General features: G+C 44.1%; 1 protein-coding gene across 3 annotated transcripts in view; it reads left to right on the forward strand.

Annotated features, from left to right (window-relative positions):
• Nucleotides 1-18513, forward strand: part of Spg7 (SPG7 matrix AAA peptidase subunit, paraplegin) — a 56204-nt gene that overhangs the window by 21801 nt on the left and 15890 nt on the right. For all 3 annotated transcript variants that reach the window (XM_037206341.1, XM_028880878.2, XM_028880879.2), the window contains exons 3-9: nucleotides 1765-1854; nucleotides 7477-7718; nucleotides 10186-10325; nucleotides 11246-11348; nucleotides 12867-12992; nucleotides 13415-13577; nucleotides 14055-14228. In XM_037206341.1, the coding sequence (XP_037062236.1) occupies nucleotides 1765-1854; nucleotides 7477-7718; nucleotides 10186-10325; nucleotides 11246-11348; nucleotides 12867-12992; nucleotides 13415-13577; nucleotides 14055-14228 (1038 nt within the window). The remainder of the gene's footprint in view (nucleotides 1-1764; nucleotides 1855-7476; nucleotides 7719-10185; nucleotides 10326-11245; nucleotides 11349-12866; nucleotides 12993-13414; nucleotides 13578-14054; nucleotides 14229-18513) is intronic.

The following is an 18513-nucleotide window of genomic DNA, read 5'->3' on the forward strand; positions in this document are numbered from 1 at the left end:
CTGTTAATGTTTTTATGAAGAAAGTTAGACTTGGGGCCTGATCTGTGTCTCAGGTTAAAAACATCATTCTTCCAGAGAACTTGAATTCAGTTCCCAACATCCTCATCAGGCAGCTCACATCTGTAACTCTGTATTCTGAGTTCCATAGGCTATGGCACCTAGTTTCCTCAGGCATGCACGTGATAGACATACAAACAGGTAGGCAAAACACTCATATAGATAAAAAAAAATTTAATTTTTAAAAAAATTTTTTGAGAAAAGGTTTCTCTATATAACAGTGCTGGTTGTCCTGGAACTCTCTTAGTAGACCACACTGGCCTCAAACTCAGAGATTCACCTGCCTCTGCCTCCCAAGTACTGGGATTAAAGGCATGTATCACCACCGCCAGGCCTTTTTTTTAAATTAATTTTTTTGCTTATTTATTTATTTACTTATTTATTTGTTTGTTTGTTTTGAAATAGGGTTTTTCTGTACATCCCTGGCTGTCCTAGAACTCGTTTTGTAAATCAGGCTGGCCTCAAACTCAGAGATTTGCCTGCCCCTACTTCCTGAGTGCTAAAGATGCCACCACACCTGGATGGAGATATACATACAAATTTTTTTTTTTAAGACTTGATGTCATGGTGATTTTTCTCTCCCACCTGTTGAGGCTTTGGGCAAGACCAAACCTTTCCTGTGCTTTTCTGTGCAGCCTTATGCCAGCCTGTCCCTGGGGTTGGCAACTGAGTTGCTGCTGTGACCACAGGTGCCAAACAGTTTGAGTCATTCATCTGTTTAAGTTCATTTAAAGCAGATTTAAATTGTTCTCGGTTAAGCTAGTGTCATTTTCAAACTTATGTCTGTAACACCATTTTTTTTTGAGGGGGTGAATTTTGGGATTAAACCCAGCATGTATTCTGCCACTGAACTATATCCTCTAATTCTGTATTCTGTCACATTAGCCAATTTAAAAAACTATTTTTTGTTTTGTTTTCTTTTGTAGATAGTCTCATGTAGCTCAGGCTTGTGTACAACACCTTGTAACCTGGTGGCATTGAATTCAAGGTGATCCTTTTGTCTTCTGAGTGCCAGTAGTACAGTGATGAGCTACTGTACCTGCTAGCCATTTTGCTGCTTTATTTAAAAATATTGTTTAGATTTCTTTATTTCATGTGTGTGAGTGTTTTGCCTGAATGTTTCTGTGTGTACCACAGGTATGCCTGCTGCCTGAGCAGTCAGAAGAGGGTGTTGGATCCCCTGAAACTGAAATTATGGATGGTTGTGAACACCTTATGTGGGTTCTGAGAACTGAACCCAGGTCTTCTGCAAGAGCAACAAGTGCTCTTAATTGCTGAGCCATCTCTCCAATCTCGTTTTACTTTTTTAAAAATGAAAAAAAATTTTTTCAGTGAATGTGTGTGTACATGAATCCAGATGCGCACAGAGGCCAGAAGAGGGTATTGGTATTAGATTCTCTGGCACTGGAGTTACAGGTGTCTATGAACTGCCAAACTTGAGGTCCTCTTGCAAGAGAAGTATGTTCCAGCCACTAGCTATCCAGTTTAGATAGCAAAAATTTGTCTTTATACATTAATAGTTCATTATTCTGTCACAAGTAGATGCTGTGGTGGTATACATAGACGGAAATGCTATCATACCCGATGCAGCAATTCTCAGGCATAGGTTCCAGGCGGTTTCTGTTCTGATGTGATTATTTGTGGACATACTGCTTTCTTGGATGTCTCTTGTAGCTACAAACCTAATCCTTTTCTTGTTTATTATAGGTGGTACTTACTATTTTAATACCTCACAGAGGAAGCAGAAGAACAAAGACAATGATAAACCCAAAGGCAAGGCTCCTGAAGATGATGAAGGTACTGATGTTCTGAAGTACCTGTCCCTCTTGTGCCTCCTTGTGGACTCTCCTCTTGTTAAGAAAGGCAGAGTTGATTGCCTGTCCCTGTGTGAACTGCCCTCTGTGCTTGCTGAGTCCTTGCTTCTCTCAGAGATGCCTCTGTGGACACCTGTGTCCCTCTGTCACACTCAGGAACATCTGGAGGCAGACAGAGCTTCTGTGTCTGCACAGAAAGGGTAAATCCTAAGTCCTGGGAGTAGAGACTGTGGTAATCCCAGCCCCGTGCACACTAGTCAGGGTTTCCACTGTTCCTGAGTGTGTGCAGCCAGCTAGCAGATGAGTGAGGAGAAGGCAAATGAGTGGGCCAGGTTTGCAGCCGCAGGATCACCACCATTTACAAGCTAACATTGCCCTGTTCTGGTTCACAGCCACACTTGGGGAAACTAACGCCCTCATATCTTAGGTTTCACCCTGCTGGAATTAGGAGTGTAAAGCATGGAGAAGATGAATGTTTGAACTAAATTTCTGGAGTTTCTTAAGTTTCTTAGCTAGAAGCTGCTTTTTTGTTTTTGTTTTTCTGTAAGCTTTTTGGAGCCAATAATGTTGGAAGTTGTCTACCCATTAGAGATAGTTAGTATGTGCTTAGCATTGTACTAAGTATTTTTGTATGTTGTCTCATTTAATTCTGTTCTCAAAACAGAGCAAATTCTAAATGGATTGAGTTTATTTATTTACTTACTTATTTGTTTGTTTGAGACAGTCTCACTTGGACCAGGCTGGCTCTAAGCTTGTACTGATATTCCTGTCTCTCTTCTGAGTGAATGCTGGTATTATAGGCATGCACCATCACGCTTACCTAGGTTCTTCAATCTAAAGTGAAAACAGGGTCTGGGAGATGGGTCAGTGAGTAGAGCACTGTCATGCAAGTGTGAGAGTTTGGATCCACATCACCTATGTGAATGCTGAGCAGTCAGCCGCCTGTCTGTCTGGCAGCCTGTCTGTCTGTAAATCTCATCACTGGGGAGCAGAGATAGGGAATCCCTGGTGTAAGCTGACCGGCTAGACTGGTTGAATCACCAAGCTCTGGTTCAAGTAAAAGACCTTGTCTTAGTATATAAGATGGAGAACACCCAAGGAAGTCACGTGATGTCAACTTCTGGCCTCCACATGCACATGTAAACCTACCTTCACATGTGCTCACACATATGACTACATGCACACTACACACTCATATACATAGTTTTTTATTTGTTTGTTTTTAAGCAAAACTAAAAAGAATTAGAACATACAGGTGAACATTTCACATCTTGAAGTGAAAAAGGCTTCTTTCTTCCTCCACCTTTTTTTCACATAAAGTATCGTGTAGCCCAAGCTGGCCTAGAACTCACTGCGTAGCTGAGGCTTCCTTGAGCTGATCCTCCTGCCTCAACTTCCCAAGTGCTGGGTTTATAAATGTATGCCTGTGCTCCTGGCTTTGGTTTTGTTGTTGTTGTTGTTTTGCTTGTTTGTTCATTTTTGTTTTGAGGCAGGGTCTTCCTCTGTAGCCTTGGCTGGCCATTGCCTCAGACTCTCAAGTATTGGGATTATAAGTATAAGTCTTCATGCCTGGCTCTTTAAATTTTATTTATCTATCTATCTGTCTGTCTATCCATCCATCCATCCATTTATTTATTTATTTATTTATTTATTTATTTATTTATTTATTTATAGGACGGGTTTCTCTGTGTAAGGGTTTCTCTTTGTAACCTCCCTGGCTGTCCTGGAACTGATTCTGTAGAGGAGGTTGGCCTTGTATTCACAGAGATCTGCCTCCTGAATGCTGGGATTAAAAGCATGTGCCACCACCACCTGGATAGAAAATAAACCTTTGATGAAATTTTCAGGCAGGAGTTAGAAAGATGGCCCAGTGGTTACTTCCTGCTTTTGCAGAGGACACTGGTCATTTCCCAGCACTCACATGGTAGCACACAACCATCTATGTTGTGTTCTAGTTCTGGGAGCTCTGATATCCTCTTCTGGTCTCCATGGGCTCCTGCATGCATGAGGTGCATATGAATTCACATAGTTGTGCATGTGCACACAATAAATACATTTCAAAAATTTTCAGTAGTCTCCTAAGGAGGATACCTCCATTGTTTCTGCAAGGTGAGACTTGTCCTTACCTTCCATGTTTCTCTACAGGTTATCAGTAGTCAGAATGAATGGTATGGATCTAGAACTATCTACATGGTACTCACAGCAGGAAGGGTTTCTGAGCCTGAAAACCTGGTGACTCTTCCCTTGAAATTCAATAACAGCATTTTGTCTTTACATGCCTGAACCAGTGACCTATTTAGCAATTGACAATCGTCGTCCCCGCCCCGCCCCCGCCCTGCCCCTGAAGAATTTTGGCAACAAAGCTTACTATTAGTCTGCTGTGCTGCTGACTGGTGGATATACCATGCGATAGCTTTGAAGGAGGTTCATGCCTTAAGCACTTTGGAGACAGTGTGACATCAGATACTCAGGCAGAAAAATAACTGGGCTGTGAACTTTCTGAGCTGGTACGTTATTAAGCCCAAAGATGTGCAAGAAATGTGTAGGAAGCAGTATTTAGGGGCCTGGAGGTATGGCTCAGTGGTTAAAGAGTTCTACTGCTATTGCAGAGGATATAAGTTCAATTCCCAGCACAAACTGCCTGGAATTCTAGTTCCAGGGGATCTATTACCCTTTTTGGCTCTGCAGACACTGTACTCAGAGGTACAAACCCACACTTAGACATACACATAATTAAAAAGAACAATCGGAAGTTTTGAGATCACAAATAAACATGGCACAGATCAATGAGGGACAGGCAAGATTGGGTAGTTTGGGAGAGTCCTTGAGGAAGGAGTTGAGCACTGGGCATGGAATGCCAGTTTCTAGTCACTCCCAGGGCCGGGGTTCACTGTCTCTTGTGATGGGATCATGGGAATAGAAATGAGGGACAATATGATAGTCTTAAGGCCTAGTATATGAATTATATTTATTAATTTTTGACTTTTTGAAATTGAGAGAGGAATGGTCTCAATTTTGTAGCCCAGGCTGGACTTGAACATTCAACTTTCTTGCCCCAGCCTCCCAAGTGCTGGGATTACAGTTATTACAGGTATACAACATCATGCTTGTCCCACCCCTACCCCTAACACAAGACCAGGGTTGTATATGTTCAGGCTGCATTTGTATATGGATGTTTTGTCTTAATATGTGTCTGTGCACCACATATGTGTGCTTAGTGTCCTGGGGCTGGAGTTCTAGACAGCTGTGTGTTGTCAGTTGGTGCTAGGAATTGAACCCAGGTCCTCTAGAAGAGCAGTGAGTCCTCTTAACAGCTGGGCTATCTTTCCAGCCAGTCCTAGGCAGTTTTTGAACTCACTGTGTAGCAGAAGCTGACCTTGAACATCTGAGCCCCCTATTTCTACCTCCTAAGTGCTGGGCTAGCAGGTATATGCAACCATGCCCAGTTTGGGTTTACTTTTTTTTATTTTATCTATTTTATTATTATTATTTTAAGACATAGTTTCACTGTGTATTTATGATTGATCTGGAACTTACCATGTAGACCAGGCTGACCTCAGACTTTCAGAGATCCCCCTGCATTAGTACTCCAGATAGCTGGGATAAAAATGTGTACTATTTTGGTATTTTTAAGACAGAGTGTCCTGTATCCCAGGCTGGCCTTAAACTCACTGTGTAACTCAGGATGACTTTGAACTCTTGATTTTCCTGACACTACCTCCCAATTACTAGCATTACAGGCATGTATTACCATTATCTATTTTGTTTTAATTACTGTGTATGTCAGTGTACCGTATGCATGCAGTGCCAGAAGAAGATGTGGTACTGGAACTGGAGTTACAGATAGTTGTGAGCTGCCATTGGGTGCTGAGTCCTCTGGAAGAGTAGCCAGTAGTTTCAACCATTGAGCCATCTCTCTAGCCCTGTATTTCAGTTTTGTTGTTGTTATTATGTATACATATGTGTGTATGTGCTTGTATGCTCGTGAGCATTTGTGATTAAGATTTGGGGATTTTGTTTCTTTTTTTAGAGACGAGGTCTCATTATATAGCCTTGGTTGTGCTGGAACACACAGAAATCCACTTGTCTCTTCCTCCCAAGTGCTGGAATTATACATACTATGTGTATGTACATATATACATACTATGTTTATGCAGACTCTGATAGAGAGCAGAGGGCTTTGGATCCTTCTGCCTCTGCCTCCCAAGTGCTGGGATTAAAGGCCTGCACCACTACACTTGGCGTCAACTTATTTTGAAATATTACATTTGAAGAAAAAGTTTGGGTAGAGGGAGATTCGGCTCTTCCATGAATGAAGAAGATGTTATCTTTTGGGGCAGGTGGGAGCAGGTACCTGCTATGCCTGATAGCTTATATATGCTACAGGTGTTATGTTGGTTATATTTAGTTCACAGCATGCATTTCAGTGCCTGTGTTTCTTTCTGGACTTGTAGTGGATAGTCTCCTGTATGAATCAACAGCATGGTGTTCCTTGGATGGCTTTTGACTTTAAAAGTTGTTACATGCCATTCATAGTGGGAACTATGACTTCCCCTGAAGTGACTTTAGTGAATAAAGTCTCAGTGACTACAGACAGTATATGGATAGCGTTTGTTAAGTGTATCATCTCTTCTCTTTCTCAGGGGTAGGGATGGAGGGTGGTAGTGGTGTTGAAACAGTCTCTCTTTGTAGTCTTGGCTTTCCTGGGACTCTCTGTTTAGACCAGGATGCCCTTGAACTCACAGAGATCCTCCTCCCTCTGCCTCCCAAGTGCTGGAACACAGGGGAGGTGCTTAGTCTTACTGCAACTTGATATGCCATGGTTTTGTTTTGGGGTTGGTTGTTTTTGTTTTTTTGTTTGTTTGTTTGTTTTTCCGAGACAGGGTTTCTCTGTGTAGTTTTGGTACCTTTCCTGGAACTCACTCTGTAGACCAGGCTGGCCTCGAACTCACAGAGATCTGCCTGCTTCTGCCTCCCAAGTGATAGGAGTAAAGGCATGCGCCACCTCCGCCCCAGCTTGCCATGTTTTATTTGTACTCATGGGAGACCTGCCCTCTCCTGGATGGAGACAGAAGAGGAGTGGATTGTGGGGGTGGGAGGAGGGATTGGGAGAGGAGAATGGGGATGAGGCTGCAGCCAGGATATAAAATAAATAGATGAATAAAAAATAAATAAGGGGCTAGAGAGATGGCTCTGAGGTTAAGAGCACTGACTGCTCTTCCAAAGGTCCTGAGTTCAATTCCCAGCAACCACATGGTGGCTCACAACCATCTATAATGAGATCTGGTGCCCTCTTCTAACATTCAGGCAGAACACTGCATACATAATAAATGAATAAATCATCAACACTGCATACATAATAAATAAATCATAAATAAATAAATAAATAAATAAATAAATAAATAAATAAATGGTGTATACCACCATGCCAGGCCTAGGATAACGCTTGAAAAACAGGCAGAAACTTGGGATTCATTAGGACACGGATCCTGTCCCTCCTTTGCTGAGTATTCCTAAGGAGAGAGAGAGAAGTGAGACCCTGTTCATGTGAGAATGTGACTGGGCTTATTCTTGATGTGCCTGATTCTCCCTGTGTTCTGTTCAGAGGAGAGGAGACGGAAAGAGCGGGAAGACCAGATGTATCGTGAGAGGCTGCGCACCTTGTTCATCATTGCTGTTGTAATGAGCCTGCTGAACTCCCTCAGTACCAGTGGGGGCAGTATTTCCTGGACTGACTTTGTCAATGAGATGCTGGCTAAAGGCGAGGTGCAGCGTGTGCAGGTGGTACCCGAAAGTGATGTGGTGGAAGTCTATCTGCATCCTGGAGCCGTGGTGTTTGGGCGGCCTGTGAGTCGGGGTAAAGGCATTGGACTGGGAAAGTTGGGAATATCCCCTTTTCAATCAGCCTTGGTGTCTTTAACAGGATATGTACAGAGTAGGGCTTGCTGCAGGGTTTGAACAGTGCTTAAAGAAGGTAGTCAGAGGAGCTCTTGACAGGAAAGACAGCTCTGATGGCATGTTAGTGGAAGAGGTGAAAATAAGTGACAATTGAGTCTAGACAGTATCTCCCTGGTATGAGAGGATAAGGAGATGAGACCATCTGCAGCCTAGATGTTGTGCTGAGCCCTTCTGGGTATGTTCAGGACTGGCTGTGAAGTCAGAAGGCCGGGGCTTTGTCTCGTGTCACGAAGAACTGGGAGAGCTAAGGTGGTAAGGAGTTACAGTAAACAGTTTGCACCATAGCTCTTAAGTGGATGGTTGGCAGAGATGGGTGCAGAAGTAGATGATGGGCTGTTAGTCAGAAGCCTGCTGACACCACAGACCGGTCTGCCCTTTGAGGGATATAAAATAAATGCAAGTTAGTGAAGGACTGAAACTCAGAGAGGACAATGAGGGATTGTGCTCACACCAAGATCCCAGCTTGAGAGCCCTGGAAGAGGACACACGATGGGGCAGGGGGTGCGGGTTTAGATCAGGCGGGAGATCAGTGTCAAAGATGAGGGACATGTCCCACCCCAGGTGAGAGTACTCACAGTTGAAGCTGTGCAGACTGGCCTCAGAGGACAACCAGTATGAAGATGAGTCCCATCCTACTCTGCTTCAGTCCTTAGAGTGTCTCTCTTATTTCTCCCCCAGTGTCATAGACCATTACTGAGTCCTGAAAGCATTCAGGCAAAGATATTTCTAGAATATACTTTTTTTCTATGTGAGCCTTAAAACTACTTGATTATAGGATTATTTAGGACTCTGATATTTTTTTTTAAGACAGAGTCTATGTAGCCCTGGCTGGTCTGGGCCTTACTATGTAGACCAGGCTCACCTCAAACTCCTAGAGATCTGCCTATCTCTGCCTCCCAAGTTCTGATATTAAAGGTGTGTGCTACCACACTTAGCCCATAACAGACCCAGAATTTTTTCTTTCATTTCCTTCTCACGTTTTATTTAAAATTGGGTGGCAGAAGAGTGTAACTGTGGTAGGCTACCTGGCTGATCGCCCCTGTTCCAAGTGACCACACCAAACTGTAGGCACAGTCTCTATTTGTAGACTCTACTGACTAGAATGAGCCTTTTCTTCCAGTGTAGTATATTTTCTTTCAACAGACCTGTTCTGCACCCAGAAGGACACCTTGAGATTCCTCTTACATGGATGTGGGTGGCGTGAGTGTCATCTGGTCCAGCAAGTTCTATTAGATCATCTCTGTTCTGATAATTTGTAAGAACTGGGGCCATGGGATCAATACACACGTCAAACAGCAAAAGCTCAATCCATCTAACCACAACAATGAAGGCATAACATAAGCACCTGTCCGAAACACCCGCCTGCCTCAGCAAAGGTGTGCAGAGCACTCTGACTTTGCACAGCACGTGGATGAGGCAGATACCAAAGGTCCCAGACACTATGGAGAATGTAGGGTTTGAACTGGCTTCTGAAATAAGACACTATGCTCTTGAGTCTGGCATAGTAAAGAGGGTCATTTCAGACTTTCCCCTTAGGCAGGTTGGTGAAACTATTTGGATATTAGAATGGCTTGACGTATTGGGGAAGCCCTGAGCAGACATCTAGGATCAGTAAAGGTAATCCTGAAAGTGTAACTTATGGGTGCTTTATCTAATGCACAGAAGGAGGAAATGTAAATGGTGGTTAAAATATTTAATTGCTTCCTTAAATATACACCCCCACCAATATACAGCGAGCCATGACACATTGTTGAAGACTTCTCTGAAACTGTAGGGCTGGGCCATCCATCATCCATCATTGGCTCAAGTTAAATCCAGGAATGTATTAGAATTTGAGCTCCCAGTAATTTAACCTGGTAATATGTGGGATATGACAAAAGTAACATGAAAACTGGGCAAGATGGTTCATTCAGGAGAAATTTGCATTCAAGGCCAACCTGAGTTATACAACAAGATCATTGTCTCACAAAACAAAAGCAAAAATAATTAAACCTGAAACTGGTGTCCCAGACTGGCCATGAGGATAATTGTGACTTCCTGCAGGTGCCTGTCCCTGTGGTGAGTCCCACGTGTCAGGGTAAAGTTTTACTAAGTACAAAGCATTTCCATCAGAAGGAGTATCTCCTGAGGTTGTCATTCTAGGTTGGACTTGAGAAAACTACAACTTTTTAGGCTTGAAAGTGCTTTTTTACAAAGTGTTCTCTTTGGAGCCCTGATGTTATACAGTGTGCCAGCGATGTGTGCTGACCTCTCTCTCTCTCTCTCTCTCTCTCTCTCTCTCTCTCTCTCTCTCTCTCTCTCTCTTTCTCTCTCTCTCTCTCTTTCTCTCTCTGCCCACTCTACATTTTGCCCTCAGCGGCTAGCCTTGATGTACCGGATGCAGGTTGCAAATATTGACAAATTTGAAGAGAAGCTTCGAGCAGCTGAAGATGAGCTGAACATCGAGAGCAAGGACAGGATTCCTGTTTCCTACAAGCGGACAGGATTCTTTGGAAAGTATGTTAATTGTCCTGTGGACTTGACCTAATCCAGCTTGGCTTTGTAATGTGAGACACACTGAACAGACAACACATCTTGAGCTGATTTGCTGGGTCCCTGTGGGAAGGTTCCATGAATGTCAGAGGACAGAGGCTGCAGATGTGGAAGTGCAAATCCCTAGAGCTTTCACTCTCTTCAGCTGTCTGTGGTAGGTGGTCCTGAGTTAAACACACCAAGGTTGCTGCTTTCCATAAAGGAAAATGGAACAGAAGGAACAGAAGGGGTCATAATAAGTAGAAATTCTTTCAGAGGCATCTTAGCACTCACTGTTGGGTATATTGTGAGGGCCATGGAGCCCATAGGCCAGTATTGCTAGTGATGGAAGCCAGTGTCTAAAGAGACGTTCACTGTGAGGTTGTGACCTGAGATGCAGGAGGCCAGTATCAACAAGTACTCCTTTGAAAATGACTTGTAATCTGCACAGCCCAGATGCTGAAACCTCCCACCTTGAGGCTGATCTGGTTTTATTGTCAAGTGAAGGGAAGTATGGGGCAGGCCATGGGTGGTCCTCTTCTTCCTTCTCACATAGAGAGCCTAATCACAGAGTTTAATTTTGTTAAGTCTTTTTGTTCGTTCGTTCGTTTGTTTGTTTGTTTACTAATTGAAAATGACAAAAAATAACATGTTAGCCATAGAAGAACCTGCTTTTGTTGGACACTGTCACGTAGCAGGGTAGGTAAGCCTTTGTTCATTCAGTCTAAACACTTGAAACCTGTGTGGCAGAGGAAATTTGCTAACAGTAGGACAGGAGAACATGTCTGCACAACTGTCTGCTTTCTGCCTTAGCCTCAGTTTTAGAGTTCCCAGCTTCTAAGGTTTGTTCATCAGTTGCCTTGAAAATGACTTGCACCTGCATAACTGCCTTTCTTCTTACCCAGTGCCCTCTACGCCCTGGGGATGACAGCAGTAGGCTTGGCCATCCTGTGGTATGTTTTCCGACTGACTGGGATGACAGGAAGGGAAGGCGGATTCAGTGCTTTCGTAAGTTGTACTGCTGGATGTCTGTAAGATCTTGAATGCTTCTCCATAGCCTGTAGAAAAGTCCTCGTGGAAAATGAGCTGTTGACAGTGGCTGTGATCAACAGCCTGTCTCGCCTGCTTGGCTGCGTGGAGAGTGTGGGATAACCAGTGTTGCTGAAAGCCCGTTTCCTGACATGGGGCCACCGAGCCCACTATGTCTAGGGAACTGTGTTCTGTGGGGTCCTTTTTTATTGCAAAGTCCCATATCAGCTGGGAGTGGTGCTCTTCTTTTTCTCTCTCATTGGCTAATAGAGAAACATTAAAAGTACCTTAAAGAACAGCCATAACATAGGAAAACTCCCTTCTGCTCTTGGGGTATACCTTAGGAAGTGTACTTTCCCTCCTCTGGCTTCTCCATCCCTCAGGCTTAGGCTGGGGATGTAGGCAGCTCCTTTTCTACCCCTCAGAGTGTCACCCTGTCTCCACTGAGAATACGAGCATCTTTCTGTCTCCGTAGCTAAAGAAGACTTTAGCTTCTTCTGACGTGCTGTTGGTGATTGACCCTAGAGCCTTGCACATGCTGGGATGCGAGCTCTCTACCACTGAGCTATGCTCCTTACCCTGAGGAGAGGTTCATGGTTTTCTTTTTCTTTCTTTCTCTCTTTGTTTCTCTCTCCCTTCCTTCCTTCCTTCCTTCCTTCCTTCCTTCCTTCCTTCCTTTCTTTCTTTCTTTCTTTCTTTTTCCTTTTCTTTTTTCTGAGACAGAATCTCACTATGCAGCCCTGGTTGGCCTGGCACCCTATGTAGACCAGGCTAACATGGAGCTTACAGAGGTCTACCTGCCTCTGCCTTAAAAGCTAGGATTAAAGGTATGAGTCACCATGCCCAAAAAAAGAGTGTTTTTTTTTGTTTTGTTTTGTTTTGTTTTTTTAGACAGGGTTTCTCTGTGTAGCCCAGGCTGTCCTGGAACTGGCTCTGTAGACCAGGTTGGCCTTAAACTCAGAGATCTACCTGCCTCTGCCTTCCTAGTGCTGGGATTAAAGGTGTGCACCACCACTGCCTGGCTTATCCTTTTAAAATTTATTTTATTTTATGTATATGAGTGTTTGCCTGCATGTGTGTGCACTCCGTGCATGCAGGGCATACAGAGGTCAGAAGAGAGTATTGACTCTCCTGGACTCAAGTTATAGAAGGCTGTCTCTATGTGGGTGTTAGTAATTGAACCTCTGTGAAAACAACAAGTGCTCCTAACCACTGAAACATCTCTCCAGTTCTATTTTTTAAAGGTAAATTGTTAAGATTACTTTCTTCCTAATATAAACAATACAAACCAAAGGTTCCCCTGGTGTGTTTGAAGTGGTCTGTGATCTCATTGTAACGGAGGGAGTAGGCTGATAAGCTGGTCCTCCTGGGCTGTGAGGGGAAGCAGTTCCACCAAGGATGGAGATACAGATTTGTGTTAGTTCAGGCAGCTAGCAGCTACTGCTTCCCTATTTTGCTAGGGATGCACAGTTTTCTGCCCTGACTCTTTCTGCACAGAATCAGCTTAAAATGGCACGTTTTACCATCGTGGATGGGAAGACAGGGAAAGGAGTCAGCTTCCAAGATGTGGCAGGAATGCATGAAGCCAAACTAGAAGTCCGAGAGTTTGTGGATTATCTGAAGGTGAGAGGCATGTGTTAAGGCCATGAGAGATGTGAGTAGGTGGTGAAATGTCTTTTCTCCAAGAAAGAAGGCTGGGGTGAGCAGACACTTGGAGACTGGGGTTTGTTCCATGGGTTAGGTGTTATATGTTAAGGGTGACAGTCTCATCTCATAGATACGGTAAGATGTGTCTGTGCCTGGTAAACCAACTGCAATCCCCAGTATACAGTTGGCCATCAAAAGAGAAGAGTGTAATTAACAGTCTACTTCAACTAGACCATCTTTTCTTTTGGAGCTGTAACCCTATGAAGCTTTTTGCTTTTTCTGGACCCACTGAAACTATAGCTGCTTCATGAGTATCATAAGTTACTCTTCATATGAGTCCCTTAAACATTCTCTGTGAAATGCTGAGTACTTAGTGTCACATGTCTATTCCTGCCTAGAGCCCAGAGCGTTTCCTTCAGCTTGGTGCCAAGGTTCCAAAGGGTGCCCTGTTGCTGGGACCCCCTGGTTGTGGGAAGACGTTGTTGGCCAAAGCAGTAGCCACTGAGGCTCAGGTGCCCTTTTTAGCAATGGCTGGCCCGGAGTTTGTGGAAGTCATTGGAGGTAGGTGTGGGCTGGAAGTATGGGCGGCTTCATTGGCCTAGTGCTGGGGTGGCTTTCCACATAACCCTCTTAACATGGGGAGCTGAGTGGAACAGAGAAGGACAAACACAACCCAAGTTAAAATAAGCTTTGGTCCAAGCCAGGCAGAGGTGGCACATGTTAGTCCCAGCACTCAGAAGACAGAGGCAGGCAGCCTGGTCTACAGAGTGAGTTCCAGGATACCCAGGGCTACACAGAGAAACTCTCTCTCAAAAAAACCAAAAGCTCTGGTCCACACCCACTTGGTAGTTATATGCTTTGATTCGGCTTTGATCTGTGGCTTGGGAGGCCCGGATGACTACATGGCACTTCTGGTCCATCCGCAGAGTGGCCTGTTAGATACAGGTATCTCTGGTGGAAGATTTTGCCTAGCTGTGACCCAAAATAGGATTTGATTTCCTTTATCTACCTATATTTTGACATTCTGTGTCCCCTCAGGCCTGGGAGCTGCCCGTGTGCGAAGCCTCTTCAAGGAAGCCCGAGCCCGGGCCCCTTGCATAGTGTACATTGATGAGATCGATGCTGTGGGAAAGAAGCGGTCCACCTCCATGTCTGGCTTCTCCAACACAGAGGAAGAACAGACCCTTAACCAGCTCCTGGTTGAGATGGACGGTCAGTGCCAGCATGTCCCACCATACACTGTACACCAGGAGAAGACTCTGATCCTATCAGAGCGATGGCTTTCAGAGTGGATGAATCTGGTCACATTTTTTGTTTTAGCTGATAGGGTCTTTATCACTGATAGGGGTATTACCACTGTTTTATATTGCCGTCAACTCCTCCTCTAGTGAGAACATTATGCAGAGAATATTCTAGATGTTGACATCTAACAGCAAGTCAGCTTAAGAATTGTCTGTCCATTTGCTGCCTGTAAGAAACTCTGTTTAGGGGGCTGGAGAGATGGCTCCATAGTTAAGAGCACTGACTGCTCTTCAGAGGACCCAGGTTCAATTCCCAGCACCCACATGGCAGCTCAAAACTGTGTAATTCCAGTTCCAGGGGACCTGACACCCATGGCAAAACATCAATGCACATTTAAAAAAAAAAGAAAGAAAGAAAAGAAAACTAACTCCTCTTTTGGAGCTGGAGAGAGGCCTCAGTGGTTAAGAGTACTTGTTGCTCTTACAGAGGACCTGAGTTTGGTTTCCAGCATCCACATGGTGTTTGTCAACCATCTATAATTGCAGTTCTCTGGCACCCAATGCCCTTCTAACCTGCAGGCATCAGGCACACATATGGTACGTACAACATACTTGCACACAAAACATTCATATAGGTAAAATAAGTAAATATAAAGGAAATTCAACTTTCCTTTTTTATACTGGAGAGTAAATCCAGGGCTTCACACATGTTAGGCGAGCACTGACCACTAGCTTCCTCCCCAGTGAAATTTTTGCTTTGAGACACAGTCTCACTATATAACCCTAGCTGGCCTAGAACTTGCTATGCAGACCAGTCTAACCTCAAACTCACAGGGATTCACTTACCTCTGCCTCCTAAACGCTGGGATTAAAGTTGTGTACCTGGCATGTTTATTTTTTATTTTATTTTATGAATATGCATAAGCACTAGGAAGTCAGGAGGTATTGGCTGTCCTGGGGCTGGAGTTAGGGTGCTTGTGAGCTGCTGACATGGATGCTGGTACTGAACTCAGGCCCTCTGGAAGAGCATCAAGTTCTCTTGCTCTTCATGAACCAACTTTTCAGTCCTTTGGTTTTTGTGTTTGAGACAAGATTTCAATATGTGACCCTAGGGCTAGCCTCAAATCCCTGATCCTCCTGCCTCAGCCTCCCCAAGGGCTGGGATTACTAGTATGTGGCTCCATACCCAACTTGAGGTCAATTTTTAACCATTATTCAGTTAGAATTACAGGTTTTAGGTTTCTATCTTACGGAGACACTTCTCAAGCTATTTTTGGTAGTGATGAGAGGCACTTACTTGGTGTTTGGTTTGGTTTTCAAGTCAGGGTTTCTCTGTGTAAGAGCTCTAAGGAGAAACTTTAGCAGTGATATGAAAGAGTTTAGACTGAACAAACCTTGTCTCTTCAAAGTCTTCTTGCTCTTTATGCTAGCTGCCAGTCCCAAGATGTAACATTATGGCTCCGTTGCCCTTAGCCAGGTCTGGTGCAGTCTCATGTAGCCCATGGGGTGGTATTGGCTCTGAGTTTCTTCCAGTCTTTTGAGATGGTAATACTCTTTTCAGGACAGTTGTGTTAAAGACACCTTTTGGGGGGACTGTGATGTGATCTTTTTCTTTTTTTTTTTCTTTTCTTTTCTTTTTTTTTTTTTTTTTTGCTTTTTTGAGACAGGGTTTCTCTGTATAATAGCCCTGACTATCCTGGATCTCACTTTGTAGACTATCCTGGCTTTGAACTCATAGAGATCTGCCTGCCTCTGCCTCTTGAATGCTAGAATGAAAGGTCTGCACCACTGCACCTAGTTTGTGTGATGTTTTGTGTGTGTGTGTATGATGTGTTCTTAAGGCCAGGTGAAGCATTTATTTTGGTAGGAACAGTTCAGTAACATGATGATCCTCAAGGCCATAAGCAACGTTACATCTTTGGCAGGAGACTATAAGGTGGAGAGCGATAGGAGAGGACACATTATATCTTCCTTTGGCCTTCATACACAGACACATACTTGCACCTACATGCACATGCATATGTTTGCACTCGTCTCACACACACATGCATGTGAGAATTCAACTCCTGGCTCCTGTGATGTCAGATGGCCTGGTGCACATTGGAAGTTATTTCATGAACTGTAAAGTTGCTATAAGTTTAAAAAGCAAAGGATAAACTGGGCAATGGTGGCCTCTCCCGGCACTCAGGAGGCAGAGGCAGGCAGATCTCTGAGTTCAAGGCCAGCCTGGTCTACAGAGCAAGTTCTAGGACAGCTAGGACTACAGAGAAACCCTGTCTCAAAAAACCCAAAATAAATAAATAAACAAACAAACCAATCAGTCAAAGGATGGTTCTAACAGTGAAGAGGAAAAGGTATTCTATTGTTGAGACGGTATGAAAATGGTTACATATAGAGCGTCCTCAGCCCTCCTGTTTCCTGTCTCTGTTGTTGTCCAGTTGTCCATCAGTTCAGAGCCCATGGCAGGCGTAACAAGTACCCTAACAGCTGCTCTGCACACTAGCAGCCAGTGCTCACTGTCAAGTTTCCAGAGCACTGACTGCCTCCGAGGATGTGGTAGTAGTTCCTTGTGGAGAGCAGAGGGCTGCTAGAAACTGACAGATACTTTCAGACCAGACCCAGGAACCTGGCATGAAGGTCTTTGTCTCAGCTAGGACTCTATGAAGTGAGGTTGAACACGTATCCCTCATCCTTCTGAACATTGACCATGCATCCTTGATCATGAAGGAAACTCCAGTGAACCCTTCTCCTGTGGCTCTTTTCTCCCCTAAAAGATATGTTTTATTTAAATAGGGGCTTAAATGGATTTCATAACATTACTACTGAACTAGAAAAGAAAACCTGTTAACCAGTTTGTTACCTCACACAGCTTAATGACAGAGGCCATCCTTTTCAAGAGATTTGAGTCTACTAGAAAGCATGACATTTTTCTGAGCTGAATTTCTCTGAACTACCATAAAAATAGCTGTTTGTCCCCCAGGGTTGGCTGAGGAACTGGTTGCTTGTCAAGTTGGCCCAGCACTAACAAGTCTCTTTGTGCTCTCACAGCTGTGGACACTGGTTCCTTCAGAAGCTCTGAGACTAGTCTTTGTTGTCTCCTCAGGAAGAGCAATTTCTGTTCATTGAAGTGCAGAGGAGGGAGTTGAGCGGATGTTGTGCTGGTCGTGGGAAAAACTCCTAAGGGAATGAGAAATCCTGGTCCCAGAGGCCTAAGCACAGGTGCTGTGTGCATTTCTGGGACCATAAAGTCATTGAAGAGAGAGCCTCCAGCAAGAGCACCAGCTGCCCACCTGCTTACCAACAATCACTTGGCCGTAGGTGTATTCTTAGAGAAAGGGCTTCTTTTGGGGGGAGGTATGGGGGAGTTGAGACAGGGTTTCTCTGTGTAACACCCTTGGCTGTCTTGGAACTCACTGTAGCCCAGGCTGGCCTTGAGCTCACAGAGATCCAACTGCCTCTGCCTCCTGAGTGCTAGGATTAAAGATGTTTACCATCACTGCCCGGAGAAGGGGTTTTTAACATGGAGTGTTCTGCTGTGGTATATGTTGTATAGTTTTTGTTTGGGGAAACACAAATGGAAAATGTGAATGCTGATTCCACATTGGAGTCATTTGAAAATCCTAACAGGGCCAAGCATGGCAGTTCACACCCTTAATCCCAGTACTCAGGAGGCAGAAGCAAGTGGATCTCTGTGAGTTTGAGACCAGCCTGGTTATAGCAAGTTCCAGGCTATCCAGTACTACCTAGTGAGACCCTGTTTCAAGGGAAAAGAGAAAATCCAACAGGGCTTGGAGAGTGGCTCAGTGGCAGAGCTCTGGCCTTATATGCATGAGATCCTAGTTTATATTAAAAAAAAAAAAATTACCACTGGGGTAGAGAGATGCCTCAGTGCTTAAGAGCATTGACTGCTTTTCCAAAGGACCTGGGTTCAATTCCCAGCACCCACATGGCAGCTCACAACTATCTGTAACTCCAGGATCTGACACCTTCACACATACATGCAGGCAAAACACCAGTGTACATAAAGTAAAAATAAATAAACAGACAGATAGATAGATAGATAAACTGTAAGGAAATAAGCAGGCTGGAAAGATGGCTCAGCAGATAAGAGCACTTGTAACCAGTCATGATGGGGTGCACAACCTTTAATCCCAACACTCAGGAGGCAGAGGCAGGTGAATATCTGTGAGTTCAAGATTAACCTCATCTACAGAGGAAATTCCAGAGCCACATGGAGAGACCCTGTCTCAACAATC

The sequence above is a fragment of the Peromyscus leucopus genome, chromosome 5, assembly GCF_004664715.2.
Source record: "Peromyscus leucopus breed LL Stock chromosome 5, UCI_PerLeu_2.1, whole genome shotgun sequence".
Lineage (NCBI taxonomy): Eukaryota > Metazoa > Chordata > Mammalia > Rodentia > Cricetidae > Peromyscus > Peromyscus leucopus.